Source organism: Simochromis diagramma, unplaced genomic scaffold, assembly GCF_900408965.1.
Source record: "Simochromis diagramma unplaced genomic scaffold, fSimDia1.1 OVJJ01000038.1, whole genome shotgun sequence".
In the NCBI taxonomy this organism is placed as follows: Eukaryota; Metazoa; Chordata; class Actinopteri; order Cichliformes; family Cichlidae; genus Simochromis; species Simochromis diagramma.
The window spans coordinates 149,087-177,078 of record NW_024387105.1 but is presented as its reverse complement, the minus strand read 5'-3'; the positions used below and the strand labels follow the sequence as shown (position 1 = coordinate 177,078).

Sequence of the window (27,992 nt, the reverse complement as noted above, 5' to 3'; positions counted from 1 at the left end):
CTCGGACATAGGTGTTCTTCGTCTCCAGGCGTGACAGCGTGAAGTGGAGTGTCGTGGAAATGGGATCCTCTGTGGATCGGTTGAAATTGAAAACTGTAGGGGATCCAGGTTACCCACAGACTGTTCTTGGTGTGCTTCAAAATCAGCCTCTCAAAACTTTTACTCACAACTGGTGTGATGGCCATGGGCCTAAAGTCATGTAAGCAGGCTGGGTTTGTTTTCTTTGGGAGTTATGATGGCGCTCTAGAGGCAAACTGGCCTGCCCGAGTGATGTGTGAAGAATGTCTGCAAAAACATATTTCTTTGCTTTCTTTGCTCTGCGCAGTTCTATAAAACGTGCCCACAAATGTTTTCTGGCCCTGCTGCCTTGCGTGGGTTGACCCTGGCCTTTCTCTCCAGCTGTTGACAGCTGGAGAGCCCCGCCCGGTGGCAGTGGAACTGTTTGTGCCTGGGTGGTGTTGTAACCTCAAACCGTAGAAAGAAGTTGTTCAGCTCATCTGGTAGAGAGCTGTTGTCCCGGCTCATCATCAGGGGAGGGGGTTTGTAGTCAGCGATGTGTTGAAAGCCCTGCCACAGACACTGTGGATCCTTGCTACACATGAAGTGAGTGTTCAGTTTCAGCCTCTTCGCTTCTCTGATCCCCTGTGACGGGTTCTTCCTTCCTATAAGCTGCAGGATCCACAGATTTAATAGCTTTGCTTCGAGCTCTCAGAAACGCTCGCTGGAGTCTGTCCCAGCTACCATCGGACGAGAGGGGGGCCCGGGAGGAGCTGGGGGATATCCTGGACAGGTCCGGTCTGGACAGGCTAACACACAGAGACCGACAACCATTCGCACTCACACCGTTCATTAACCCAACCCCACTACTTCCATTTGAGAGGAAGCCAAAGTACCTGGAGCGAACCCACACATGAGCAAGCAGGTGACAGTGGGAAGGAAAAACTTTCTGCTGTCTGCTGCCTCAGCTCGCAGCTGCTGCCTGGTGGGGTTCAGGGGAGGAAGACGGGACAAAGACACACTGTGGAAGAGAGCCAGATAAGGATTCAGTGCAGAGAGGTGCATAAACACATAGTGAGTGAAGAAGAAACACCCAGTGCATCATGGGAAAATCCCCAGCAGCCTTGGATCAGGATTCTGATCTCCTGAGCTGAGGAATCACAGACTTTTGTTTTTAACAGGACATGATGACTGACTGAAGAATGCTGCACACTGATTGGCTAAAGATGTGTCAGTCACATGATGACATCACTGTCTTTGGGTTCTTTTTACAATTATACTCGTGCATTTTTAATGATGTTTGAGTCTGGGCACAGGTACAGAAGCTTTATCCTGAAACTGTTGGTTCAACTGTGCAAAAGTCTATGCCAACAGTGTTAAATTGTGTGTGTGTGTGTGTGTGTGTGTGTGTGTGTGTGTGTGTGTGTGTGTGTGTGTGTGTGAGGCCCACTGATGAAGAGCGTCCTCTGAGTTCAGCTGAATGGAGTTTAACAATGCAGGAATGTGTGTGTGTGTGTGTGAGGCGGGGGATTTGGACGACTCTCTTTGGTTTCCATAGAAACATGATGTAAGGGCGAGGGGGCGGGGTTCTTCTCCTTTCATTGTGTGAGTATGTGTATGTCCTTTTGTGCTTGCTTTAAAGTTTGTGTGGACTGGCTGGTAGAGAGACCTCACTCGATGGAGGAGTAAGACGAAGAACCCAGCAGCAGAGCGGCGTGACGACTGACGGGGTCGAAGACAGGAAGCTGGAAGTTGGAGGAAGTCTGTAATGTAGAGGTGAGGGAACAGGAGCTTTTGTTCTTCGGGGAGTGTGTGTGTGTGTGTGGCCCCTTCGTGACGTTTTCAGAGTCCAGATTGAACCACCTCTGACTTCTCTGATTTTCTCTGCCGCTTTATTGTGGGCTGCCGCAGTTCCCCCGACAGCCTCTGGGTGGAGCTGCAGCCTGGGGCAGATGAACGCAGTGACACTGCTCATTAATGCATTCGTGTGTGTGGCTGTCTTTGTGTTGTAAATGCGATTAGACACTGGCAGCTCTGCTCCTGTTGTTGTTGACCTACTTCTGTAGCTTCACTTTAACCTGAAATCGTCTCCGAGGGCGCACTCAGCTAACTTTACTGTTTCTGCTTCATGTGGAGCGCACACAACCCAACTGCTCAGCTTCATTCTCATTTGCAGGCAACATTTTAAAGATAAATCAGAGTTTAAACACTGCTGCAAACAACACACACACACAAACCTTCATATATACAAATCTACATTTGCTTAAACTATTCTGATTCTGATCTCACGAAGGGGGCCGGTTTTAAACCAAGACATACTATTGCTGAAAGCTGGGGTATAAAAATCACACCGGAACTGGACTGAAGATCAGAGGAACTGTCCACGTCATGGTCAGCATGTACGAGGAGGTCAGAAGAGGTGCAACAGTGAGAGTCTGCAGCCTTGTGTGAAACATGGCGGAGTCTCCATCGTGGTTCCAGATGCATGTCAGCCAAAGGTGATGGAGATCTTCAAACACACTGCCAGTGCAGTGAAAGCATCCTGAATAGAAACATACGGTGGATCAGCCTCCGCAGAGCCCGGACCTCAACATTGCTGAAGCATCGATTCGTTTCTGCCAAGAGGAGTGGTCAAACATCCAAAGCATCGGGTCAGGCTGAAGCTTGCTGAGGGACGTTGAACCAAATGTTAGTGGGGTGTGTTCTTCACTCTGTGTGGATTGCAGAGAAAGTACAATTTTTAAAAAAATTAGTATTTCTGTACAATCACTCCACCCTGGTAAAAACAAACATTTCAAAGGAGTGATTAAAAGCCCCAAATCACCCTGACGGTGGTGCTGATAATGAGCGGATGGAAACGTCTGAGCATCACCTTCATGTCATTAGAGAACCTGTGCTGCCTTCCAGGTGTTTGGGTTGTTAACTGTTAGTGTCCGAAAACATGAGGGTGATGGTATATGTTTCACACTGTTTGATGCGAGGGGTGGAGGGGTAGGTGGAGATGGAGGTAAGGATTAATTCACACAGTAAAAAAGGCTGCAGGCCAACTCTGACCTCGTGGGGCTCAAACGGACGTTTTAGCCTTTAAGTCTGAAAAAATGAAATGCAGTATACAGAATACTACAGAGTACTATCTGTCACTTCCTCTGTGTCCAGGTTCACCGCGACAGCCTGAGGAGAACTCCTCCCTCAGCACCTCCCACACCTCCATCATGACGGACAGCCAACACCCAGGCGTGCCTTCCCCCTCGCTCTCTTCAAATGTTCACCACAACGGCAGGATTGGGGGGGCGGTGTCAAAAAGTCCCATGACCCCTGATCAAAATGGTAGTCTGGATCCAGGACCAGAATCCCACAATCCCAGTAAAGTCAGCAGCAGGACGCTGACCTCCACCTCACCCCTGAGGACCCTCAGGACTCTCCGAGGCCTTGTGAGTCCAGCAGGTCCCAGTCCTGAAGGCGGCACCGCCAGACCTCGGGGACAGAGCCTTAGCTCTGCACTCAGCTCCAGAATGAGAATCACGACCCCCAGAAGCAAGGTAACTCTCACCTGCAGTGAAAGACACACCTGAGCTGGTCCCACAAGTCCAGGAGAGACAGGAGCTCCCAGGTGGAGCCAAATCTGAAGGGAGGTGTTGATCAGTCTTTGGGTAGCTTTGATCAGACAGAGGTCTGATGAGACGAGTTAGAACCTAAAAATCTGGATGGACCACATGTGTGGTCAGAGTTACCTCATGTGATTTTTAATAACAGCCTGAATAATTAAAGAGAGGTCACAGATTCAGGGGAGACCCCGATGAATGGATCAAACAGCCTTTTAGCTGTAGCTTATAAAGAATCATCACCTGTCTGAGGTGAAGTTCTGCACCTGGATGAACTCCAATCAAAGACATCTACAGACAGTCAGAAGCAATAGGCTGACATAAGCTGCCTCAGACTCTGTTCTCAGTGTGGTGCAGACTCTTCTGGTCTGTAGTATTTGACAAATATTGGTGTGAAACTGCAGATCAAAGTGAAAACTCAACATGCAGTAAAGAGTTTTGGTGATTTTGGAAAGAGCGGAGAGGACAGATGGTGACATCGTGGTGTTCAGATGCTGTCACATTAAGTGTGTTGGAACTCAAATCTTTAACTCAGACTCCTGTTAACCACTTGTAACACCTGTGTTGTTGGTGCAGCGTAGGAGCAGCCAGCAGGGGGAGCCAGAGGCCCTGTTGGACCTGATCCTGGAGTCTCAGTGTCAGAGGCTGGACGACCAGAGAGCCAGCGTCAGCCTGCTGCCCGATCCGGGACCAGCTGCTCTTTGTGGGGCCTGCAGTCCAGATCAACCCCCTGTTCCCAGCCTGGACTTTTACTACATGCTCATACACTACCAGGTCTGTATCTTTACTGGGTTAACTGTTAGCTAAAGATTGGACACACTGGTGTGGTTGGTTGGTGTGGTTTTTACAACACCGGGAGTATCAATGCTCCTCACCAATCAGATTCTTGTGATGTCAGACAGAAATATTAGAAATGCTTTTCTTACCTCTAATTTTGAAAACAGAGACCTCCCTAAGTTAGTATTGTTCTTGACTAAAGCAAAGAGAAAAGGTAAATAATAAAGCCTTTGGGTTACTTTTGGTTTAGGGTTAGCAGCAACATGTTAGCAACAGATCCTTTGAGTCCTGTAAGCTGCAAGCTGAGGCTTCCTAGACTGGATTTGCTTAGTCTGGGAGATCACACAGATCCCTGATTGAAGGCCAAGTCCGCACCTCAAACTTCATGTGCTCTAAAACATTTCTGAACCTGTTTAGCAGCGTGGCTTATCCTGTTGAAGGGCCACAACCATCAGGGAGCACCATTTCTCTGAAAGGGTGGACACGGCCTGTAACAGTGCTTAGGTAGGCCTGTCACAGTAACATCCACGTGGATGCAGGACACAACTTTTCCCAGCTGAACATCACCCAAAACATCGTGCCGCCTCCTCGGCTCATCTTCTTCCAATCTGGCCTTGTGCTTCCAGGTGTTCCCCAGGTAAGCAGTACACATGCATCTGGGCATCCACATGATGTGTATGCTGACACCTTTCTATCAGAATGGGCCACCCGGTCCAGCCTTCAGTGAACCTGGTTGGTTCTTTGATAGGTTACTGAGCCCTGCAGACCAACCAAAGGGCTGCAGCTTTGGAGACACTCTGACCCAAACTGTCAGACACATTCAAATCCTCTTGTGCATTTTTCTTGCTTTTAACATCACGTCTGAGGACAAAATGTACACCTGCTCCCTGATATATCCCACCCACTAACAGGTGGTATGACTGTATTCACTTCACCTGTCAGTGGTCAGAATGGCCCTGTTTGAAGTATCCGACCAGTTTCACTCCAGTTCACTCTGATCTATGAGCAATATGATAGTGCAGCTCCTGCATGTGTACGAATGAACAACAAGAAAAATTCGTTTGTACCTCACTATCTGTACACCTTGTTTTAACATTAATCAGTAAAGGTGACGTGGGCAGGACTTGATTTTAGCATTTTCAGTCAAATCTACACTTTACCTGAAGGATGAAAGAGAAGCTCATCAGAACAGATGATGATGCTATGGGGATAAAAAGATTTTATCCATGTTTGTTGTGTTACATTAGCTACCAGACGGGTTATGACCCACGTGAGCTTCTGTCTGTGTCTGCATTTGGGTCCACTCCCACTTACTGACCTCCAGACCCCATGACAAGATGGCTTTCTGTAAGGTGCAAACAAGTACTTTCTGTCAATATGTCACAACAGTGCGGCTGGTCAGGGATGGTCCTGGATCAACACTGATCTCGTCATCAGGAACAGGATAGTGTAGAACAGCCCTCACCTGTCTCTCTGTCTGCAGTCTGACAGGATGGAGGACCAGAGGTGTTCCCTCCCAGACCTGGATGACGTGCTCACTCCGGTTCCTGACGGTCAGGAGAACTTCTTCTCTTTGGTCCAGAGAGTCCAGTCCAGGAGGATGAATGAGCAGCGAGCTTCACTGCTGCTGAGGAACAGTGAGGAGGACCCGGACGCACAATCTGCTAGCTCCTCCCTCCATCATCATCATCATCATCACTGATGAAGCCCCAAGTCTGATCGGGTGGAGCGACTGAATTCTAGTTCCCTTTAAGGAGTAGCATTTGTTGTTGAGTGTGGCTCTGGCTCCTCAGACTGAAACCAGGACCGCAGTGATCCTGGACTTGGGGCCATGAGGGTTTTCGTCTGCATGTAGGACAAACTGCTGTCAGAAATAATCTTAATTTTTACTAACACACCTGTAACACATGTCACATGACCAGGAATCACAGGTTGGTTTCTGTACGGAAGAAGAAAAAAATGCTTGGATGGACTCTGAGGTTTGATTTGATGTTTGGAAGTTTGTTTTAATCAAACTTAGGGCTGCAAGCACTTCTGTGTGGATGGGTAAGTGGGGCTGTGTGGGTGGGGCAAACCCATATTTATCTCACACAGCGCCCGCAGCATATTTGCCCTTCAAGTCTAGTGGGGATGCCGGTGTGGGCTTTCCCACAGGAAACCCACGTTAGTGGCCAAGAGAGGCATGTTTGGTGGGGCAAGCTGAGGTTTGACTGCATTAGAAGGTGAACGTGGGCATCCCTGTGATGCTGGAGTAGGGAAGGTGTAGTAGGGCGTGGGTGTGAGGTGTGAGGTCTGAGGCGTGAGGCGTAGGTGTGGGTGTAAGGTCCTTGGTGTGAGGGGTGGGTGTGGGTCTGAGGTGTGAAGCACGCGTGTCAGTTCGAGGGGCAAATGTAGTGATGGTTAACAAGTTAACGAGAAGTGGTCGAGGTTGAAGAGACTGCTGAAACCCTTGGGGGCACAGGACACGACTCATTACAGTTTTTTACAGCCGCTAGGACACATTTCCCAATACTTAGGTCACTTTTGCAAAACTCTTCACACAATCCTCCTAACTGACCGTCAGCTTGGCAAAGCAGTTCATTTCACATTCAAAATGCACGACAACTACCAAAACACTTTATTCAGGTCTCAAATAAACTCATTCTTCCAGAACACTAGCAAAGGTTGACAGCCGACAAACACACTTTGTCACCCACAAAACAATGACCTAAAAAACACTAACAACATGTAGCATTACACAGTGTTTTCTTGTGTAAAACAAGGACACATCTCTGTTTATAATTTCAACATATGTTACTGGAATGAATCAGACATCATGCAGAATTCGTTAATATTTGTTTATGTATTTCTATTTTTTTGCACTAAGTAATCCCAAAATACAAGAATTTGTATACACACCATCCACTGATACACATACAATAGTAATGCTATTCTACTCGGTCTTCTCCATTTGGCCACAGGTTCTCATCCACATCACATCTTATGTCATCTAGGGCAACACACCTAGGAAATAATCTTTTGGCATGCCAGAATTGAAGGAGTTGAAAAATTGAAGGAGTAACAGCTGTGTAGATGTTCATCTACAATGAGAATCAGCTGTGGCTGGTTAAACTGCATTTTTAGATTTAAAATATGTTTCAATAAAATATTGCTGTTGAATTTTGCTGTCTTTTTAAGTTTTGCATTGTGTTATTGTTTTGGCCATAAGTTTAACAGCTTTGACAACAGTATGTAAGCACATGCAAAATGTCCTGTACGTACAAAGATTTTTGGCAGTTGTTGTGTCTGAGTGAGAAAATAATTCATGAAATTTGAGAGATGTAGTCATTGAATGCATTTTGTGCCAAAACAATGATAACTGATCCTCAGTTTAGCCCACATAGACTTCTGTTGTGCTCACTGTGTGAGGAGTTTTGCAAAAGTGACCTAAGTATTGAGAAATGTGTCCTAGCGTCTGTAAAAAACTGTAAGTCACATGACTGGGGGGGGATGCAAAGCATTCTGGTAGATGTAGTGAAGTTTAGTAACCCATACTTTCAGCTTTAAAAGGACACAGCCTTAATGAGGTCATCATATCCATCAGCTGTTGCTCCTCCCACCACAATGCCGTACAGGAAACAGCTGTTTACTTCCTGTTTGTTCTGTGGTCCCTAACCCAAACTAACGAGGTGACTGAATGCAGACCAACTGACGATGCACTCACTGACCGCATGATAAACACTCTGCATGTAAACGTCACCCTGGACCTGTGAACCTGTGACCTGATCTGTGTCCTGTTTCACCTGTACTCACCTGATTCTGTAGTAACTGCAGAAATGTGACCTTTAACCTTGTGGTGCTGATTTAAATAATCTCTCTAACAAACATCTCAGCTTGTATTTCACTGTCAAACTTTATTCAAACATGCAGCTCACAGACGTGATGTCAGGCTCTCCCACCTGTAAACACCTGACATGTTTACCAATCACAGGTGTCCGTCTGGAGCTGAAGCCTCTTTGTGACCTCTGACCTCTGTAACAGCTTACAGCTTAAAGTCTGATCGTAAAGAGAAATGTCACTTCCTGTGTTGGGGGCTTGAATAAAGTTTCATCAGGCTTGATCCTATTTGTCCTCCTCCTTGTTGCCTGGTAACACCTTTCTCACCCTCCCAGTCCCAAAAGTGACGATGGTTCAAATCTGACCAGAGATTTCACATTTCAGTCAGCTGACTGCAGACAAACGAAGCCGCCTCCTGTTGCTGTCTGCAGGCGACCTTTGATCAGGACCACACATGTCCCGATCCAGAATAATTGGATTTGTTCGGAGTGGTGCGACAGCGACGTAGATTTCAATTCAATTGTATTTACACAGCGCCAAATCCCCTTAAGGTGCTTTATATTGTACAGTAGATCGTACAATAATACACACAGAGAAAAACCCAACAATCATATGACCCCCTATGAGCAAGCACTTTGGCGACAGTGAGAAGGAAAAACTCCCTTTTAACAGGAAGAAACCTCTGGCAGAACCAGGCTCAGGGAGGGGCGGGGCCATCTGCTGTGATTGGTTGGGGTGAGAGAAGGAAGACAGGATAAAGACATGCTGTGGAAGAGAGACAGAGGTTAATAACAGATATGATTCAATGCAGAGAGGTCTGTTAACACATAGTGAGTGAGAAAGGTGACTGGAAAGGAAAAACTCAATGCATCATGGGAATCCCCCGGCAGCCTACATCTATTGCAGCATAACTAAGGGAGGATTCAGGCTCACCTGGTCCAGCCTTAACTATATGCTTTATCAAAAAGGAAAGTTTGAAGCCTAATCTTGAAAGTAGAGATAGTGTCTGTCTCCTGAATCCAAACTGGAAGCTGGTTCCACAGAAGAGGGGCCTGAAAACTGAAGGCTCTGCCTCCCATTCTACTTTTAAATACTCTAGGAACAACAAGTAGGCCTGCAGAGCGAGAGCGAAGTGCTCTAATAGGGTGATATGGTACTACAAGGTCATTAAGATAAGATGGGGCCTGATTATTTAGTATTATTTAGGCCTTAGTTTTCACCGGAGCTACAGTATCCAGAGTCGTACGTAGTGAAGAGGTAAAATTATTAACAAGATGTAGATCTGGACACCGTGATCATGAAACACGCAGCTGCTGACAGCCTGAGACAGCCGACGCTATCGTCAAAGACTAATAATATAAAAATAATAATAATAAAACAAACACACGGTTGTGTCCTTTGAGCTTTTTAAAAGACGTTTTGATAAATGCGTTGTTTTAGTAACTCTGAAATAAACTGGTTGTTCCAGCACAGCTTCATCACAACATAAGTGCATTGGTTGTTTTTTTTTCTCTGCAGCTTATTTTAAGACTTTGATCAGCTCCAAGAGTTGAAACAACAAATGTGTTTCATGCTGAAATAAACTTACTCACAGCCTGCTGCAAACTCAATATTCCAGCCTGGATGAATATCGGATCGGTCCATCTCTACCTCATACATTGGAAACTGCTGTGTAATCATAATTTTACTCGCTGTATCACAGTATAACAAGGAGTGGATGGACAGAGGTCAGTGTTACTCCTAGGGGATATTAATGGATGTATTTCATCAGATGAAAAATTCACATTTGGCGCTTTTGACACTTTTAATCTCTGACTAAATCAGTCTCCAGCTCTGTTTCACATGTATTCAAAGGAACTTGATCACACCCACACTGCTAAACCACTGGTTTAGTTAGTAAACTCTAATGTGCCCTTTGCTTTTGTTTGATTTTAGTTTTTATATATTTTTATTTTCATTTTTATGGAAGCGCACATGTATTTTACGGAGCGCCTGCTCCCATCAGCCCTTCTTCGTGCACCAATAGAAAAAAATAACCCTCAAACGAATCCGGAAACTCAGTCAGAGGGACGGCTTCACTTCCTCCACTGAGCATGTCCATCACTGCGCATGCGCGGCTGCAACACAGGACGTAAACAAGTAGCGCGAGTTCCGCCGTCCGCGTGCATCCGCCAAAGAGCGCGAGTGGGCGAGAAGCAAAGTTTAACGGCTGTAAGACCGCGAGAAAGATCGATCACACCTGATCAGGTAGGAGCACTTCCGTTTTCTTTCTTTAAGGTTAGCGTTAAATTGAACTCGCCCTGACCCCTAACCCTCAGTGTGACCGGTTCGGTTTTTACAGAGTAAGAGCTCTTTAGTGACGTCACATATGAGCGCCAGTTTGGTTTCAGCGGCGAATTCGCGATGCAGCTCGAGCTCGTCTTTTGTCTGAGGCGGGTTGACCCCTGACCCCGCTGCCGTAGTCTCCTCTCAGGTAGACGGCAGCTGATCAGCTGATCAGCTGATCGTGCTCCACGCGCTGCTGGGATCGTCACACCTGAGCGACCCCGGACACGGAGTTTAGGAAGAACGCTAGCCACCGGCCGATACCGTGGCTTCTTAGCTGTAACAGAGTTTGACCCGTGAGCCGATTACACGCAATCACGACAGCCACAGCGCAGCAGTTTGTGTGACTGTTGTAAACATGTACACGCGTGTCACAGCTGTGAGCACAGGACAGATCACGTGTTTGTGCTCTGTGACGTCATCTGACCCTACCTCCCCTCCTTTGAACAGAAGGCCACTCTTCTCTTTTTCTCACTGGGCTCGAGGAAAAGAGGTTAGGGAGAGGAGATGGTTTTTGAAGATGCCCGAGGAGGAAGAGGAGGAATGCTGAGGGGCTCCTGGTTGTGGGAGGAGTTACCTACAGGTTGGGTGCTGAGGGAACCAGCTGAGAAGTTGTTTCCTCTGCACAGTGGACAGGAGACAAGGAGGCTTGATGGAGAAATGAGGAAGTATAGGAAAGCATTCAGAGGAAGAATAGAGGGAGTTGCAGAGGTGAAGGAGTACAGTGAGGAGTATAGAGAGCTGTGTGGTTAATCTCAGAGGACGTGATGTCACAGCTGAATAAAAGCACCCTGAATCCTGGTGGTTGTGAATCGACGACACACGTCACAGATTGAACCGCTCACACTGAGCTGCACTTTGGTGTGGACGACGTGCCAAAGGCTGTAACTGCTGCAGTGTGCACGCTGTGTCGTTATGTGGTGCATTATGGGCAATCTCCGTCTCTCACTGAGCACGCTCCTCTGACTGGCCAGCTCGGACAACATCCGCCTGTCTGACGCCACTTTAAACCAGCTGAAGGGGGTCTAGATGTGTCCTGACTGTCGGTTGGAGCTGATTGAGTCTTGCCGGGTGGAAGCCACAGGTGGGGGCTGTCCTTGGGGGCTCCGTGGTGGTGATACGTGAAGCTCTGACTCGTTATCGGGTTTTCTGCTGATTGATAATGTTTCTGATCGCTGTTACGGCCTGACGACGTGCGCACACCCTCTCTAATGAAGTCACGTGATCTGAAGCCAGACAGACGAGCGTCTCTTCCTGCGGTGAGGAGATCATATCACAGGTGAAGCACACCTGGTCGCTGTCACATGTGAGCTTGGACACTTTGATAATGAATGTTGGCTGGGGCGCTCCGAGACACACAGGTGATGTTGGAGCCGTTTCAAAATGTGTTGTCTGAGCGACAATACCCGTTGTTCAGGAGAATCCTGCAGCGGCTTCCTGCGCCCTGGCAGCGGGCGTAAAGTCAAGTGGCCGGGTACACCTCCCCGACTGAAGCCTCGCCTGTGCCAGGCGGTCAGCTCACACCTGTGTCCTGTTTATTTGTCCTGATTGGCCACACCTGATCTGACCTTCCTCTTCTTCTTCTGCAGCTTCTGTCACAAACTGACCTGCAGCATCGAGCCATCGCCTCCTCCTGTTGCTCCTCCCATCATGACACCTCCATCATCCTGTGAGAAGAAGAGGAGGAGGCGCGCAGAGGGCGAGGAGTCGCCTGCTCCCATCGACATCGACACTCCTGAGAGAGGAGAGAAGGAGGAGGAGGAACTGTTCAGTCCTCCCGCTGAAGAGGAACGGGTGAGCAGGAAGGAGAAGAAAAAGAAGAGACGAGAGGAGGAGAAGGTGTTCAGCTCGCCTGCTGAAGATGGACAGGTGAACGGGGAGGAGGAGGAAACCAGCGAGGGGAAGAAGAAGAAGAAGAAGAAGAAGAAGAAGAAGAAGAAAAATAAGAGAAGAGTGGAGGAAGAGGAGGTGTTCAGTTCTGCTTTTTCTTCTGCTGAAGATGCACATGTGAATGGGGAGAAGGAGGAGAAAGAGCAGAGGGGGGACAAACAGGAGGAAACCAGCGAGGCAGAGAGGAAGAAAGAGGAGGAACCGGGTCCCTCTTCTCCTGGTCTGGGTGAACAGCTGAGCAGGAAGGAGAAGAAGAAAAAGAGGAGAGAAGAGGAGGAGGAAGAACTGTTGGCTCCTCCCTCACCTCCTACTGGGGATGAAAAGGTGAGCAGGGAGAAGAAAAGGAAGAAAAAACAGGAGGACAAAGAGCCAGAAAAGAGAAAGGAGGAGAAGGAGGTGTTCTGTTCTCCTCATGGACAGGTGAGCAGAAAAGAGGAGAAGAGCAGCGAGGGAGGAAAGAAGAAAAAGAAAGAGGAAGTGACATCACAGGAAAGGGAGCCTTACAGCGAGACTAAACAAAAGAAGAAGGCGGCGCGCATGGCGAGCGTAGCCACAGCAACAGCAAATGCACATGTGTCGGTTCAAACAGTCAAGAACAGGTTGAAGGAGGAGAGGGGAAGTGAAAGTGTGCAGGAAGTGACATCATGTAATGGAGAGAAGGCAACAAAGAATGTAAATCCTGCAAAGAGGCAGAGAGGTGCAGCGGGGGGTCACGGGGAGGAGGAGAAGAAGAAGAGGAGAACGGAGGCGGCAGCTGATCCTGAAGAGTGAGTTCATAAAGTTCATGTTAACGAGATGTCAGTGAACACAACACAGAAAGATCAGAGACTGAACAAAGCTGGGGAGCCGTGACACCTTAACACCTGCGGCTACGCACGCTCAGACAGGAAGCAGCGTGGACGCAAAGCTCCTCATGCGGCGTCCATCTTTGTTGTCTCTGCTTTTATGATGAAATGATGATGTCAGCTGATGATGATGATGATGTCATGTGCTTCAGGTTTGACCATAAGTTGTTGGAGGAACTTCAGGAATTTGTTCCTCATGTGAAGAAGAAATCTGCCGATCAGATCAACAAGCTGCTGCGGTACGACTTGGCACGCTTCAAGGCCTTCAAAAAGAAAGGTAACGCCGCTGCAGACGCCACCAGCAGGAAGGTACGAGCACTGCGCACTAACCCTGTGAACGCCTGTCTTCCTCCAGGTGTGTCTCTGCGCTGGGGGCGGTACTCTCAGCTTGAGAACCAGCAAATCGAACAGAACGTGGCCGACTTCTTGGCTCTGACGGGAATCAGCTCAGCGGAGCAGCTTCTGTTTCCTCACAGGTTCAAAGAGCAGGAGCTGGAGATCAGGAGGCTGAAAGCACAGCATCACTTCCTGGAGAACATCGGTACGTAACCAATGCAGAACGACGTTGGGTTCACTTTTATTTATACAGTGGCTAATTGCAACAACAGTCACCTCAGGGCGCGTTTCATATAAACTTCATATATATATATATATATATATATATATATATATATATATATATATATATATATATATATATATATATATATACACAAATACACTGGAGTTTCCTCCAGTGTCCTGTTATATTTTAGACAGCAAGGAGCAGACGGCCAAGTTTATTAAACTCCACGAGACAGCGGTGACGCTAATCTGAAGGCTGGACCGTCCCATTTCACAGCCGTTTACTTCCGGCCTACCCGACCTTCTGAGGACTCGGCCCACGTAGACGGCAAAGGCCGGGTCCTCAGGAGGATGCAGCCCATGAATTTGAACACAACTAGAGGTTAATAACAGATATGATTCAATGCAGAGAGGTCTATTAACACATAGTGAGTGAGAAAGGTGACTGGAAAGGAATCACCCAGTGCATCATGGGAATCCCCGGCAGCCTACATCTATTGCAGCATAACTGTCAATAGAAAATTGTATTTAGTAGTCAGTATAATCTTTTAATAATATAAGTTTACATATGGTAGTGATAGGATGTGCGATCCTTAATAGTCTGCAAAAGCTTTGCGTGCATTCCAGAGTGCTCTGGCATTCACATCCACATCCTGGGAGCATGGGAGAGGTCGTACCTTCTCTTATTGTTTTACGGTAGGATTAACGTAGCTATGTCAGTCTTAGTCTAAGTGCCCTTTTTTACATATAGATGAACTGTTTCCAGATTTTCCAGACCAGCAGGTTAAGGGAAGTCGTTTATGGGGTCACACTCTGACACACAAACATACATACACACCTCCACATTCCAATGTAAGGAACAAACGCCCACTAAAGTATAAATAAAGACCAGGGCAGTCTCAGAGCTGCGAGTCTCTGAGCCTCACTCTTGTGCGTGCACTCTGGTGACTGCCCTTCCTAGCAAGAAAACTGTGTGTTTCTCCTCTCTGATTCTCAGCTGAAGAAGTGTTTTAGAATATATCTCTTAACAATAACTAAGGGAGGATTCAGGGTCACCTGGTCCAGCCCTAACTATATGCTTTAGCAAAAAGGAAAGTTTGAAGCCTAATCTTAAAGTAGAGATAGTGTCTGTCTCCTGAATCCAAACTGGAAGCTGGTTCCACAGAAGAGGGGCCTGAAAACTGAAGGCTCTGCCTCCCATTCTACTTTTAAATACTCTAGGAACAACAAGTAGGCCTGCAGAGCGAGAGCGAAGTGCTCTAATAGGGTGATATGGTACTACAAGGTCATTAAGATAAGATGGGGCCTGATTATTTAAGACCTTGTATGTGAGGAGCAGGATTTTGAATTCTGGATTCAACAGGAAGCCAAAACAGGAGAAATCTGCTCTCTCTTTCTAGTCCCTGTCAGGACTCTTGCTGCAGCATTTTGGATTAACTGAAGGCTTTTCAGGGAGTTTTTAGGACTTCCTGATAATAATGAATTACAGTCGACCAGCCTGGAAGTAATAAATGCATGAACTAGTTTTTCAGCGTCACTCTGAGACAGGATATTTCTAATTTTAGAGATGTTGCACAAATGGAAGAAAGCAGTCTTACATATTTGTTTAATATGTGCGTTGAAGGACATGTCCTGGTCAACAATGACTCCAAGGTTCCTCACAGCGTTACTGTAGGCCAAGGTAATGCCATCCAGAGTAAGAATCTGGTTAGATACCATATTTCTAAGATTTTCAGGGACGAGTACAATAACCTCAGTTTGATCTGAATTAAGAAGCAGAAAGTTAGCGGCCATCCAGGTCTTTATGTCTTTAAGACATTCCTGCAGTTTAACTCATTGGTGTGTGTCATCTGGCTTCATGGACAGATAGAGCTGGGTGTCATCTGCATAGCAGTGTAAATGTATGCTATGTCTTCTGATGATGCTGCCTAAGGGAAGCATGTATAATGTAAACAGAATTGGTCCTAGCACTGAACCCTGTGGAACTCCATAATTAAGTCTTGCTGTGATTTTAAAATCAGTGATCCCAGTGTGACCTTTGATCTTCTTGTCTGTCTGCAGCTGAGGGGATTCCTCGGACATGTGATCAGGTTTACGTCAGAGCCAAGAAGATTTTTGATGAAAGGAATAACATGGGAAGGTCAGAGGTCACGTTGCATGTTCATGGGTTTATGTTTGACTCGTTAACCTGACGGTCACCTGACACAATTTGGGTGTGTTCATTCAGGTTTTCTGAGGATGAGCTATGCTCTCTCACAAAGTTGCAGAAGCTCCACGGCAACGACTGGAAGAGAATCTCAGAGAAGATGGACCGCAGCATCTACTCGCTGGAGAAACGCTTCAACACCATCGGTGAGCTTCCCTGTGACCCCTAACCTCTGAACTCCTCTGTGGTCAATCACAGACTGTACTTAGACGACTTGGTCAGATATCTTTAGTGACTTGTTTTAATTTTTTAAAGTAAACGACCCCCATGCTTATTTTGAAAGTCCATTTGTTGGGCTGATCTGGTTGCTGTTGTGGCGCCGAGTCAGAATCCTGCAGGTTTGTTCCAGCTGCTCATTGTGACCTGAGACGGAGCAGGTTATTGATCGGTTATTGATCTGTAGAACAGATTTCTCTGCTCAGCCGTGAAAATGCTCTCCTGTCTGTGCGCTCACACCCAGCTCAGGGTCGCGGTACCTGGACTGCAGAGGAAGAGTTGCGCCTTTGGCAGGCTGTCAGGGCTCACCTGGAGATGCTGGTCCAGCAGAGCCCTGCAGGTCTGAGCCGAAACCAGCTGTGCAACAACCTGCCCTGGAAGAGGATCAGCGAGCAGGTGGAGACCCGGTCCTGGATCCAGTGTCGTCTCAAGTGGTCGGTGCTCCGCTGCTCACGTGAACCAGACCCGGTACATTCCACGCCAGCAGCGGATCCTCAGGTATAACTCAGGTGTTGGTGTTTTCCAGGTTCTACCTGCTGAAGTCTAAGCTGTCCTCAAAGGGAGTGTTCAACCGAGGTGCCGAGGGGTACGCCGCAAAAATCCACCTCATCAACACGTGAGTGACGCGAACCCATCAGAGCATTCGCTGAGCAGCCAATGAGAATGCAGGACAAACCTCCGGTCATGATGGACATCACTGTGTGTGTGTGTGTGTGTGTGTGTGTGTGTGTTCAGGCTCTATAACATGCATGTGGACGACGCAGCGGACATCGACTGGGACGAGGTGGCTGGACTCATCGGGTGAGGTCAAACTAGTATTAAGTACACAATAGACTGTACTACAGGCAGTATTGTGGTGTCACACCTGTGTGTGTGTGTGTTTCAGGACTGTGACGCCGATGTGTGTGCAGAAGATGTTTTACAGGTTGAAGGTTTCCAGAGTTCCAAACTGGACGAGTTTGTCGTACGCAGGTGAGCAGCTCGAGCTTGGTGTGTGTTCCACTTCCTGTTTGTGTCGCACTGTCAGATTAAACTCGAGTGTAGCTTCGATCATGTGACCCGAGTGTCGGGTCACGTGACCTCAGCTGTTTGTGTGCAGTGTGTTTCCGACCACACAAACACGAGGACACGCCGAATCTGTTCTCCAAAACCAAACCACACAAACAAGTCATGTCATGTCGAGCATCGAAGAAACCTCCAACCGGAGCACACCTGAGACAGCCCGACCCCTCTGAAGTCTTCTTACCTGTTCGATCACAATGGTAACTAAACTGCTCACCTGGTCAGGAGCAGCTGCGCTGTAGTGCAGCTCAAACTGAGCGGACAGACAGGCGATGAGCACCCCGGGCGTTACTCAGACTGGGGCTCAAACAAAGCCTGGATGTGTGGTCCTTGCATTTAGTACACCCCTCAGATTTCCCAGTTTTCATTGAGCACCTGAATGCAGCATGCAAGCTCTCAGGTTCAGTTGTTCAGAGTAATTCAGGTTTAAGTGTCGTGTTCAGGTGAGCCTGCAGTAATCTGTAATCGCCTGTCTCTCAGAGATCATCGACTTCCTACAGAGCAGAGCCGTCCCTGTCCTGGAGGAGAGACTGAAGAAGTGTGAGCCCCAGGAGGCGCAGGAAGAGGAGGAGAAGGAGAGACTTTATCAGCTCTCTGACATCTTCTCAGAGCTCAGTGACGACGTGGAGCTGGACAACAGCTGACCTGCAGCCAATCAACATGTGGTGTCCCCGTGGACAGACTTTATAAAAACACTTTGAAATCGGGACAGGGAGTGGGTTAAAAAAAGACTTTTATTTTGAAGGTGCAGATGCTTTGTAACATTAAATAAAATTGTTTTGGTATGTTGTGTGTTTGTTCGATCAGAAGCAATGCTCACACCGATAGTTCACAAATAATTAAGTTCATAAACGTTCGAACGTTACTGATCTGTGATTAAAGGAAGTCTGAAGCAGAGGATTGTGGGTAATGCAGCTCATCTGTCAGCGATGGCCCGTACGCCGCCGGCGGTCCTCTTCATGATGTTTGGCACAAACAGGAGTCCTGACGTGCGCTCGATGGTTTCTATGGGAACCAGGAAACGCTCCAGAGGAACCTGCTCGCTAATAGGTTCATTTGGTAACACGTATGAACGGAGCTCCACCCCCTTGCCGTCCGCTTGCTCCAGGATCAGCACCTGAGGGCACATGGGACAGGTGAACTTATCGCCAGCTGACAGGCAGGAGTGCTGACATCATCCGGCGGGTGACCCTCACCTTAAAGAAGTGTGTTGGCACGGCGACGTGGTTTCGTCCTATCACTTGATATCGAACGTAGAGTTTCCCGTCAGCCTCTTGCCTGAAACACGCACCTGACAATGTCATTCCCAAGCCCCTCCCCTCAGTCATCACAGAAGGATGGGCAGCAGGTTACCTGGGCAGGTAGAGCGGGCCAGTGCAGACGTAGACGTTGAGGTAATGTTTGGTGAGGGAGCGGCAGAGTTTCTCCAGGTTGTTCCAGGTGTTCTGGTTCAGGTGAGGGTTCTGCTCACAAACACCAGAGATCCATGGAATCAATCAGGTAATCAATACTCTGGATGAGCCTGTGCAGGTAAAAAGTCTCACCTGTGGAGCCACGTTGCTCAGGTAGAACGTGTCGTCCATGGCTTTCTGGCTCCACTTGTGGTTGGCTGCTGCGGCCAGGTGGCCCCTGTCGAACCCGCTCCCCTTGTAGTCGGCATTGGTCGCTCGGTGGAAAACATGAACGCTGCCAATGAATGAAAACAGATGTTACACGTTAAGAATTCAAACAACTTCACAGGTAGAGAAGAACGTCCTTCACCTGTCGCCTCGTTAACCTGCACGGACCACAATTTTCAAGCAAGGAAAGTTGGGGTCACGGTGTTTATCTGCAGCTCTGCTCGCACAGTTGGATTTTTACAGCATCTCAATAGGAGCTGCAGAAAGGCGAGTCCAGCTCGCACCTCATGAGGGCCAGTTCTGGCCCACGTGCCCTGTGTTTGACAGCCCGGTGGGAGAACACTGATGTGAACATGAACTTTACCTGCCCTGTTCCTGTCGCACCTGTCATCCTCTTTGAACTCGCAGTACTTCCTGTCTGACAGTCCGCTCAGGGAGGCGGGGTTTAGCCGCTCTATTACCCAGGATGCAGTACGCGTGCGGGGGTCGTAGGAGGTGACGTAGGATTCTCTGGTCTTGATGTTGCTCAGTGAGGGGAAGCCATACTTCATCACAGCTCCTGAGCTAACTGGACTCACCTAGACACAGAGACACACTCAATCAGCCAATCGGGAACACAGAGACTCCTCCCACTAATTGATCGATAATCCTGAGTATATGGAAGTCTTCTTCCTCAGTGTTTTTATGGACTCACACACCTGAAGGAGCTGCTGCAGCATCGACATGAACAGCGTGCAGCAGATGGTGTAAGTGTTCCTTCTAACTGCATTTTGATATATTCATAGTTTTATGAGCAGCTGTTAAAGTCACAGCTGGAGCCTGAGTGAATAAAAACTACTTCCTGTTGAGTTGCTGCATGAAGCATGCCGTATGAGCCCAGTGATCATTGATGTCCTTTGTTATGTTACAGCTTCAGGTCAGCTAGGATCAGTGATGATGGAGGAAATGCAGTCGCAGGGCGGAGGAAACGAGTTCCACAGCAGCCAGATAGAAGAACATACCATGGATTTCATTTTTTTTACCCAGTGAGCCAAATGATTGTGACGTGACAGTCACAGGAGGATGTGCTGTTAGCAGTAGCGGTTTTTGATATGGGCGGTTGCCCGCGGCGGCATCACGGGCATCGGCAAAAAAGAAAAAATAAAGTTGCTCGTACTCATGCTGCCCCGACATCAGCCAGCGCATATTGGGAATGGCAGAGGCACCGATCGGTTTTCTATCACCTATTTGCTGGGAGTAAGGGCGCCCTCCGTTTGCGAGGTGCGCCTGCTGCTTGCGGCACAGGGAAGGCGGGGCGGCGGGGGAGTCTCTGGTGGCTGGAGCAGTGTCTAATAACCAACTCGCAAAATAAAACAAAACAACAAACACAAAAACACCAGACATCATGATACAAACTTATAATTTGCACCGATGTTTCTTAATAATTCTGTACAGCGCGTGAGCGCGAGAGCCCTCGGTGCGCCTGCGCGGTGCTGAAGTCAAAGTAAACTTTATTGTCATCTCCGCTACATACAGTCCAGCATATAGAGACGAGACGACGAGGCTGCAGTTACAGCAGTGCCAGTAAACAAACAATAAATATAAGAAGAGTAAGAAAATAAATATACACTTTAGGACTCGGGGTAAAGGATCAATAACAATTTAAAATTTATAATTTACAGTTTGACGATTTAAAGTCTCACACACAACCCGTCGAAAGGGGAGGGGCCAGCTGCTTCCAAATAGAGCACATTTCATTCAGCATGTTGTAAATCCAAGCCCATTATGTATTCATGATTTGAATCCTGGGTTGTGTGAAATCCCAGAAATAAACCCTCGACAAAGTAAATCTGTGAACTAAGGTGTAGGTGTGTTAGGTTATGTTGTGATGATCCTCGTTGGGGGATTTGTGTTCATACTGGAGTGCAAAATTAAAACCAATGTAAGATGGACAAGAAAAGTTCAAAGCCATCAGGTGCTCAGTTTAGAAAATAGAGAAAAGAAGAGAAACAAGCAACAGATCCAGGTAAGCAGATATGTGATTGGATAATGGCAGGTCATCCTGAAACAATCAGAATCAGAACACTTCATTAATCCCTAAGGAAATTATGTGCGTTACAGTTTCTCCAAGAAGAAATGGTAAAAATAGCAACAGTAACAGACTAAACTCCAAACAATAAATTATGTTACAGATTTTACACGTTTAAGAAACAGCACTAATATAAACAGATCACTCAGTTATAAATATCAAGGACTAACAGAGGTGATGATAAAAAAATATCAAGAAAATTGACAAGAATATTCCAGAGTAGAAAAGAGCGTGTGTAAAAAGGCTGTAACTGTTGCAGTGTTTACAGTGTGTTAGGTGGAGGAGTTGTACAGGGAGATGGCCACAGGCAGGAATGATTCCTGTGTCGTTCAGTGGTGCATTGTGGGTAATCTCAGTCTCTGAGTGTGCTCCTGTCACTAACCAGCATGTTATGGAGTAGGTGGGAGGTATTATCCATGATTGTCCTTATCTTGGACAACATCTGCCTCTCAGACACCACCCTAACGGAGTTCAGCTCCATCCTCCTCACAACATTACTGGGCTTGTGGTTCAGTGGTTCACTCAACCTGCTGCCTCTGCATACAACAGCATAGAGGATAGCACTGTCCAAAACAGAGATGCCAGAGGGAGTGTTCGCCCAGGGCGCAATACAGGCTAGAACCGCCACTGGCTGTTACCGACATACAGCAGCAGGGTCTGTCAGTGAGAACCAGCAGAGAGACTCAGCGGCTCCAGTGTGAGCTCAGGCTCGAGTGTTCGCTGTGAAAACAGCAGCTCCGATAAATGAGAGGAGGCTGAAGGAGAGCCGGTCTGCTGTGGGTCTCACAAACAGCTAAAGTGAGATGCGCGCTTTGTAGTCAGTCTCCTGCAAGTTGTAGTTTTTAACACTTCGGAGATCCGGCGTCACGTCGTTAAGCAGAGACGTTAAGCGTCTCCTAACTTGTTTTCCTCATCGGGTCAAGGAAACAATGTTAGGAAAACTAGATAGAAGACACCTTTGGAGCACACACAAGCAAATGCCGGAAGTCTATGACCTCACGCACACTCACCTGCAGCTCTGATGCCTGCACCGTCGGGACTCCCGGTACCGGGATGACCGGGACCCGGCTCATCAGGCCGGCTCCCCCCTCCTCACGCCAGCCTCCGGCGCTCAACAGACGGCTCGCCGCCGCTCCGAGTCCCGCTCCGAACACCAAGGTCGCCCCGGTCCGCCACATGCTGCCGGGTCAGCTGCTGGTGACGCGCTGTGATGACGTCACAGGAATGTATTTAATAAGCGTCTACCTGTCTGTGTGTGTGCAGCAACATTTCGTGTCCACATATTTCACTTACAGTGATTTTTGTGCCAAATATGTACAACAAAGTCCTAAATTATGTGATTGTTTGCCATTCTTTAAACATAAATCAAATGCAAATTAAATATTATTTATTACACACCTTTTTGTTGACACACCCTCAATTTTAATTTCATTGCGTCCCACAGTCAGTGTTGGAAAGTAACAGAGTACATGAACCACCGTTACCTATTTAAAATACAAAATATGAGTAACTGTATTCCGTTACAGTTACAGTTTAAAAAGGTGGTATTCAGAATACAGTTACTTTGTTGAAATAAAGGATTACACGGCGGTCTTTTCCTGTTTCATATGTTCGGCTATGCCCTCTCTGTTTTTGGTTTCCATGCCGGTGGAAACCCAAACAAAACACGCATTAAGAGGCTCCAATGTCTGTGTCTCAATCTCACGGCCCATGTCACCTCTACATGTGGCCGCATACTGACATGAAGAAATATTTTTTTAAAATTACTGTTCAAAAAATGACTTAATAAGAAGGCAACAGGCAGTGTTACAGGCATCGCCCTGAAGAATGTAGCCTCGTGGGCAGTGTAGTCCAGCTGTAAGTAAGCTATTAAGACTCGACTGTACACTGTGTTCCTGTTTCCTCTGAAACAATAAGCTCCGTTGGAGCCTTTCAACGCCTCTCTCTGTCTCTCGCTAACAAAGTCGACCCAGACAACAAAGTAAAGCTAGTTTTCAGCTACGAGCCCGACACGAACCCGACGTATTAGCCAGAGGTCCCTTTACTACGGTTCGGAGCCGCAGACCTGTTTTATATACGCGCGGAATAGTTTTCTATACGAGATCGCTGCAAAAAGTGCAGCCTTACCTAATGTCCACCTACTGTTACTCATTTATATTAAGATTTAAACATCTAGCTGGTGTTGGTGTGGAGAGTAGCCTTCAGTAATAGTAATAAATCACACAGCAATAGGACATTCATGTAGTTGTAAAAAACAAGGTAATATATTAAGTAATCCAAAGTATTCAGAATACGTTACTCTCATTGAGTAATGCAGGGGCGTTTTTAGCCCATTTTTTATGAATCAAAGCACCCCCAAAGATTTCTTACTTTTTTTGACAATATTTGCTGTTTGTGTGTCACACTACTAAAAGTATAAAAAGCATACAGTACTTGGTTGAGGCGTAACACTTTAACAACAAAAGTATAGAGCCTCCCAAAATGGTTTGTTCCAGCTCTCCCCTGCTCTGGCTCTAGCATCCTTTCTGCCAGAGCGATGGTGGCTGAGACGCAGCGGAGCGGATGTGTGAGTGCCTGGCTTAAAACAGGACATGCTAGCTGCATTTAGCCTTCAGTTACTCTTATATCGTTAGGTAGGAGTCAGGCCATGTTTCTTTTTAGCTGAAAAACATTACACCCAGCTAACCTGCAGTATTGAAAACGTGTTTTCTGACAATGTTTGCTGCCCTACAATCCGTCCTGCTCTGTAGTAAAATCAGCAACATTTGACCGTCCTGTTGCTCCCATTGAAATTTATACAGCCTTTTTAAAAGCTAAAACTTAACATTGTCAGTAGCCTGCTGTTGTTACTACTGTCCTGTTTGGAATGGAAGGAGAGAAGCTGCTTATTTTGTCCTATTTGCATGTGCCGATATTAAGCCCAAGGTACTAACTAGCTAACTGACTGGATGCTAATTAGCCTTATAACTCCTGTTGTCTCTCTATAATTTATATTAATATTAATATTTTGTACATTTGTATATCATAAGGACTCCTATTTTTGGAGTGTATTTTTATGTGTCTGTATTATATTACACATACACATTAAAAGTGAATCCCTGTCCAAAAATGCACTCAGTTTACTTTTTACTCACTATGAGCATCATTCATTATTCTTCCCCACTTATTAAGGTTAGGATATGTATTTTTGTTTTTATTCCAATCCGTTCTTCTTTTGCAGCATTTAAATAACCTTTATCAGATTTGATGGTTTTGTTACAAACTTTTCAAAAAGTGTTTTGCTTTTCTTTCACAAATGTGGGATTAAATAGTGTTAAAATGTACAAAACAGTGATGTCATGTTTTGTGACGAGGACCCAGGCACAGAGAGACTTGATGAATTTAAGAATCTTATGATTTAATAAAGACGTTTGAAGACTTGTACAGAGATGGTAAAATTATGACTGATAACGGAGACAAAGACAACAGGCGACGAGGACAGGGAGGAACAGGGCTTTAAATGCACCAAGGAGACAGTCAGAGAGAACTCGGGACAACTGGAGACATTTAGGGATGCAGGGACTGACAGAAGGAAGAAGTTTATCTTGACTGGCTGGGCAGCTGTCTGGGTGCTCAGCACCCCCAAAGCTCTGAGTGCATCAATGAAGGACAGGCCCCTGCATGGTATGTACCACCGGCAGATAGAGGAGGTGGCTGATATCCAGAAATCCTACCAGTGGCTGGACAAAGCTGGACTGAAAGACAGCACAGAGGCACTAATCATGGCAGCACAAGAACAAGCTCTGACTACAAGATGCATAGAGGCTGGGGTCTATCACACCAGGCAAGACCCCAGGTGCAGGCTGTGTAAAGAAGAGACAATCCAGCACATAACAGCAGGGTGCAAGATGCTAGCAGGCAAGGCATACATGGAACGCCATAACCAAGTGGCCGGCATAGCGTACAGGAACATCTGTGCCGAGTATAACCTGGAAGTCCCGAGGTCAAAATGGGAGACGCCCCCAAGGGTGATGGAGAATGACCGAGCTAAGATCCTGTGGGACTTCCAGATACAGACGGACAAAATGGTGGTGGCTAACCAACCGGACATAGTGGTGGTAGACAAACAGAAGAAGACGGCCGTAGTGATCGATGTAGCGGTTCCCAATGACAGCAACATCAGGAAGAAGGAACACAAGAAGCTGGAGAAATACCAAGGGCTCAGAGAAGAGCTCGAGAGGATGTGGAGGGTTAAGGTGACGGTGGTCCCCGTGGTAATCGGAGCACTCGTTGCGGTGACTCCCAAACTAGGCGAGTGGCTCCAGCAGATCCCGGGAACAACATCGGAGATCTCTGTCCAGAAGAGCGCAGTCCTGGGAACAGCTAAGATACTGCAGGACTCTCAAACTCCCAGGCCTCTGGTAGAGGACCCGAGCTTGGAGGATTGACCGCCCGCAGGGGCGAGAGGATAATTTATTCTCTCTCTCTCTCTCTCTCTCTCTCTCTCTCTCTCTCTCTATTATATATATATATATATATACACACACACATTTGATGACTATACTAAACTTTATTTTGCTATGCAATTGAATCTGGTAAAATTTCTTTACTTCTTTCTTCATACTGTACTTGTCCCAGTAGTAATTTTACACCCTGTTAGAATGTGCTTTATTGCCTTAAAAAACTACAGCCCCTGTGGGAGAACACAGGAAGTGACATCATTTGTTTTTTGAGGGAATTCAACTGTGGAAAATGAGGTAAGATTCAACGGTCACTCTCACTTTACTTTTTTTTTCAGGATATTTTTGGTTCACTTTTGCAAACAACTTGCTAACTGTGCTAAGCTAATGGTATGGACCTGTTCCTAAATGGTTTGTTCCACTTTTCAACTTGTGCTTTCATGAAAAGGTGGCGTATTCCTTGAATTATGTTACTGGTCCTTGTTCATGTTTGATGTTGTGTGTTCCATTCTGGTATTTTACAGCTGCTTGCATGTTTTCTTTTTTTTGTTAATGATTTTTTGTTTCTTGTTTCTGACGTACTTTTTAATGAACAAATATATAAGAAGCAAAGATGAACCGTAGATGTTTACTGTCAGTTTTGGCTGGCGGTCATAGGTTCTGTCTGTTAGGATGCCTGGGTCGTTGACCCAGGGTTTTTGAGTTTATTATTTATTATTTCTAGTCTTTGGTTTCTTTGAGTTCTGTCTTATGGTTTATGTCTCTGTCTTCTCTAGTTGCTCTGTCTCCCCTGTCAGCTGTATCCCCTTGTCTAATTCATGTCTCTGTGTATCCTTAGTTGCTATATCCCCGTGTCCGGTCAGTGTCTGTCTGCCCTGGTCCCACGTCTCTGTTCCCTCTGTTGTAGTGCCTGCATGTGAGTCTGTGTCTTTTGTTCAGTCTGTGTTATGGGTTTCCTGTTTTACTTTGAAAGTCCATGTCTGATGTTAATGTGTCTGGTTTTGCTTCCCCTTGTCTCGTTAGGCCTGATTTGCCCCAGCTGTGTTTCCCTCCTGTTACCCATTCCCTGATTGCTCCCTCTGTGTATTTAAGCCCTGTGTTTCTTTGTGTCTGTGTCGCGATCTACTGTTTACTGAGCTGTGTGTTCTGTCAGTCCTCTGGTGTAAGTTTATTTTGATTTTTTCCAGTTATGTTATATTTGAGTTTAACATTAAAGCTGTTTTGAGTTCACATCTGGCTCCGGAGTCTGCACCTTGGGTCCTATTCCTGTCTGCACACAGCCTACACATAACACTGTCCAATAATATGATGCGAGACTGGAGTAAAATACATCCATGGATTGGCACTTTATTAAAGAAGGAGCATGATAAGAGCACAAACACTAACTACAACTAAACAAAATGCCTTCCTTTTATACTCTACCTTTTCAGGTGAGCATCCGGAATAGCCCAAGTATGGGATTAACTAATCAACATGAAAACATAACCCTCCACACAAACAAACATACAATAACATTAAAGCACATAACAAACATATACATATTTCCAACACGTACTATAAACAAACCAATAACATAAGCTTCACCCATTACTTTATAAATTAAAACCCTCTTTAACCACACTCCCTAACCTGGCACACTGGTCTGCTCCAGGAGCTCTTAAACAGGTGATTGAGCCACTTTCACTCTTTTGCTCCACATCCTGCAAGAAGCAACCAGGACAGGTGACTACCTTTATAAGTTCTCATTTCACATATATTTAGGTTATTGACATATGATTAACTGTAAACAGCTCTAACTTTGGCTCTTCTCTGACACAGGTAGGCCAGTCCCCCTGTCTCTTCACCTTCACAAGCTGTCAATTTAATCGTATGTCAAAATAAACCTAATAAAAGACTCCATAAGAACGAATGTGTTTTCTTTATTACCCTATTTTAAATTCCCAATCCACCCATTTATCATTAACAATGCCAACAAGGTAATGGAACCCCTGGTCTCCATTACATTTACTCAGATGTTAAAATTGAAAACACTGATGTTCCATCCTGTTATAGTCTGTTCCATCCTGTTTGGAAAAATGTTTTTTTGAAATGAAATGAAATGAAATGAAAAAGATTACTGAACAGTACCAATAAGCGTTGTGAAAATTTTTGTGCCAAGTTGAGAAGACAGGAACATTAAATGCACACATATGTATATGTTTTTAAAACTGCAAGTATTTTCCATGCTGTCGGAAAACATGGGTTAAAATAAACTGGTTTTTGTATAATACAGACCTGTGGTATACGTTATTAAATAACTTGTTACAGTTTCAAGAATAAAACATTATATTACCAAAAGGGACATACTTTGTCTAAAGTCACTATTGATCAATATTTACATGTTTAACTATTTCTGGTCTATATGTAAACGTCCCTAACAGGGTGGAACACAATCAGAGGCCATGTTTAAGAAAACTACCTGTAATTACTATCTTATCTATCCCTGAGCTTCACCATAATGGATTACATATAATTAAACGTGTCAGTATTAAAACAAATAATAAAATATAACACAATATAAAACACA

At 46.2% G+C, this 27,992-nt stretch overlaps 3 protein-coding genes and 1 long non-coding RNA gene across 8 annotated transcripts; 2 read left to right on the top strand and 2 right to left on the bottom strand.

The window, feature by feature from the left end:
* The first annotated feature begins 1,614 nt into the window (after positions 1-1,614).
* gpsm1a (G protein signaling modulator 1a) lies at positions 1,615-6,946 on the top strand. Its single transcript, XM_040046704.1, has 4 exons — positions 1,615-1,773; positions 3,154-3,536; positions 4,176-4,373; positions 5,860-6,946. Exons 2-4 carry the CDS (start codon positions 3,210-3,212, stop codon positions 6,076-6,078), a joined length of 744 nt encoding a protein of 247 aa, XP_039902638.1. The 5' UTR covers positions 1,615-1,773; positions 3,154-3,209; the 3' UTR covers positions 6,079-6,946.
* LOC120743141 lies at positions 1,850-22,572 on the bottom strand. The gene is made up of 3 exons (XR_005698080.1): positions 22,430-22,572; positions 11,719-11,725; positions 1,850-1,862 (listed from the first exon to the last, which is right to left on the bottom strand). It is a non-coding gene; the product is annotated as an uncharacterized LOC120743141 (long non-coding RNA).
* Positions 10,277-18,085, top strand: LOC120743137 (transcription termination factor 1-like). Of its 3 annotated transcripts, XM_040046700.1 has the most exons (12): positions 10,475-11,796; positions 12,107-12,341; positions 12,663-13,174; positions 13,405-13,529; positions 13,608-13,793; positions 15,878-15,956; positions 16,044-16,168; positions 16,483-16,672; positions 16,765-16,854; positions 16,974-17,039; positions 17,125-17,210; positions 17,781-18,085. In XM_040046700.1, the coding sequence occupies exons 1-12, from the start codon at positions 11,729-11,731 to the stop codon at positions 17,942-17,944; spliced, it is 1,926 nt and encodes a 641-aa protein (XP_039902634.1). In that variant the 5' UTR covers positions 10,475-11,728; the 3' UTR covers positions 17,945-18,085. The 3 variants fall into 3 exon arrangements, with proteins under 3 accessions (XP_039902633.1, XP_039902632.1, XP_039902634.1); XM_040046699.1 differs by lacking the exon at positions 10,475-11,796 and adding an exon at positions 10,277-10,439 and having other exon boundaries at positions 12,107-13,174; XM_040046698.1 differs by having other exon boundaries at positions 10,473-11,796; positions 12,107-13,174.
* endog (endonuclease G) lies at positions 18,017-22,180 on the bottom strand. Of its 3 annotated transcripts, none has more exons than XM_040046701.1 (6): positions 21,998-22,180; positions 19,304-19,497; positions 18,845-18,986; positions 18,654-18,763; positions 18,497-18,578; positions 18,017-18,417 (listed from the first exon to the last, which is right to left on the bottom strand). In XM_040046701.1, the coding sequence occupies exons 1-6, from the start codon at positions 22,163-22,165 to the stop codon at positions 18,217-18,219; spliced, it is 897 nt and encodes a 298-aa protein (XP_039902635.1). In that variant the 5' UTR covers positions 22,166-22,180; the 3' UTR covers positions 18,017-18,216. The 3 variants fall into 3 exon arrangements, with proteins under 3 accessions (XP_039902635.1, XP_039902636.1, XP_039902637.1); XM_040046702.1 differs by having other exon boundaries at positions 18,017-18,402; XM_040046703.1 differs by lacking the exon at positions 21,998-22,180 and adding an exon at positions 19,618-19,659.
* Positions 22,573-27,992: the final 5,420 nt, after the last annotated feature.

Coding starts and splice junctions, on each gene's coding strand:
- gpsm1a (XM_040046704.1), top strand. CDS start 3,210: ATGACGGACAGCCAACACCCAGGCGTGCCTTCCCCCTCGCTCTCTTCA. Junction 3,537..4,175: donor TCACGACCCCCAGAAGCAAG/GTAACTCTCACC, acceptor TTGTTGGTGCAG/CGTAGGAGCAGCCAGCAGGG. Junction 4,374..5,859: donor ACATGCTCATACACTACCAG/GTCTGTATCTTT, acceptor CTCTGTCTGCAG/TCTGACAGGATGGAGGACCA.
- LOC120743137 (XM_040046698.1), top strand. CDS start 11,729: ATGAAGTCACGTGATCTGAAGCCAGACAGACGAGCGTCTCTTCCTGCG. Junction 13,175..13,404: donor GCGGCAGCTGATCCTGAAGA/GTGAGTTCATAA, acceptor CATGTGCTTCAG/GTTTGACCATAAGTTGTTGG. Junction 13,530..13,607: donor CAAGGCCTTCAAAAAGAAAG/GTAACGCCGCTG, acceptor GTCTTCCTCCAG/GTGTGTCTCTGCGCTGGGGG.
- endog (XM_040046701.1), bottom strand. CDS start 22,165: ATGTGGCGGACCGGGGCGACCTTGGTGTTCGGAGCGGGACTCGGAGCG. Junction 18,987..19,303: donor GAGTTCAAAGAGGATGACAG/GTGCGACAGGAA, acceptor ATTCATTGGCAG/CGTTCATGTTTTCCACCGAG. Junction 18,579..18,653: donor GGCCCGCTCTACCTGCCCAG/GTAACCTGCTGC, acceptor TGCGTGTTTCAG/GCAAGAGGCTGACGGGAAAC.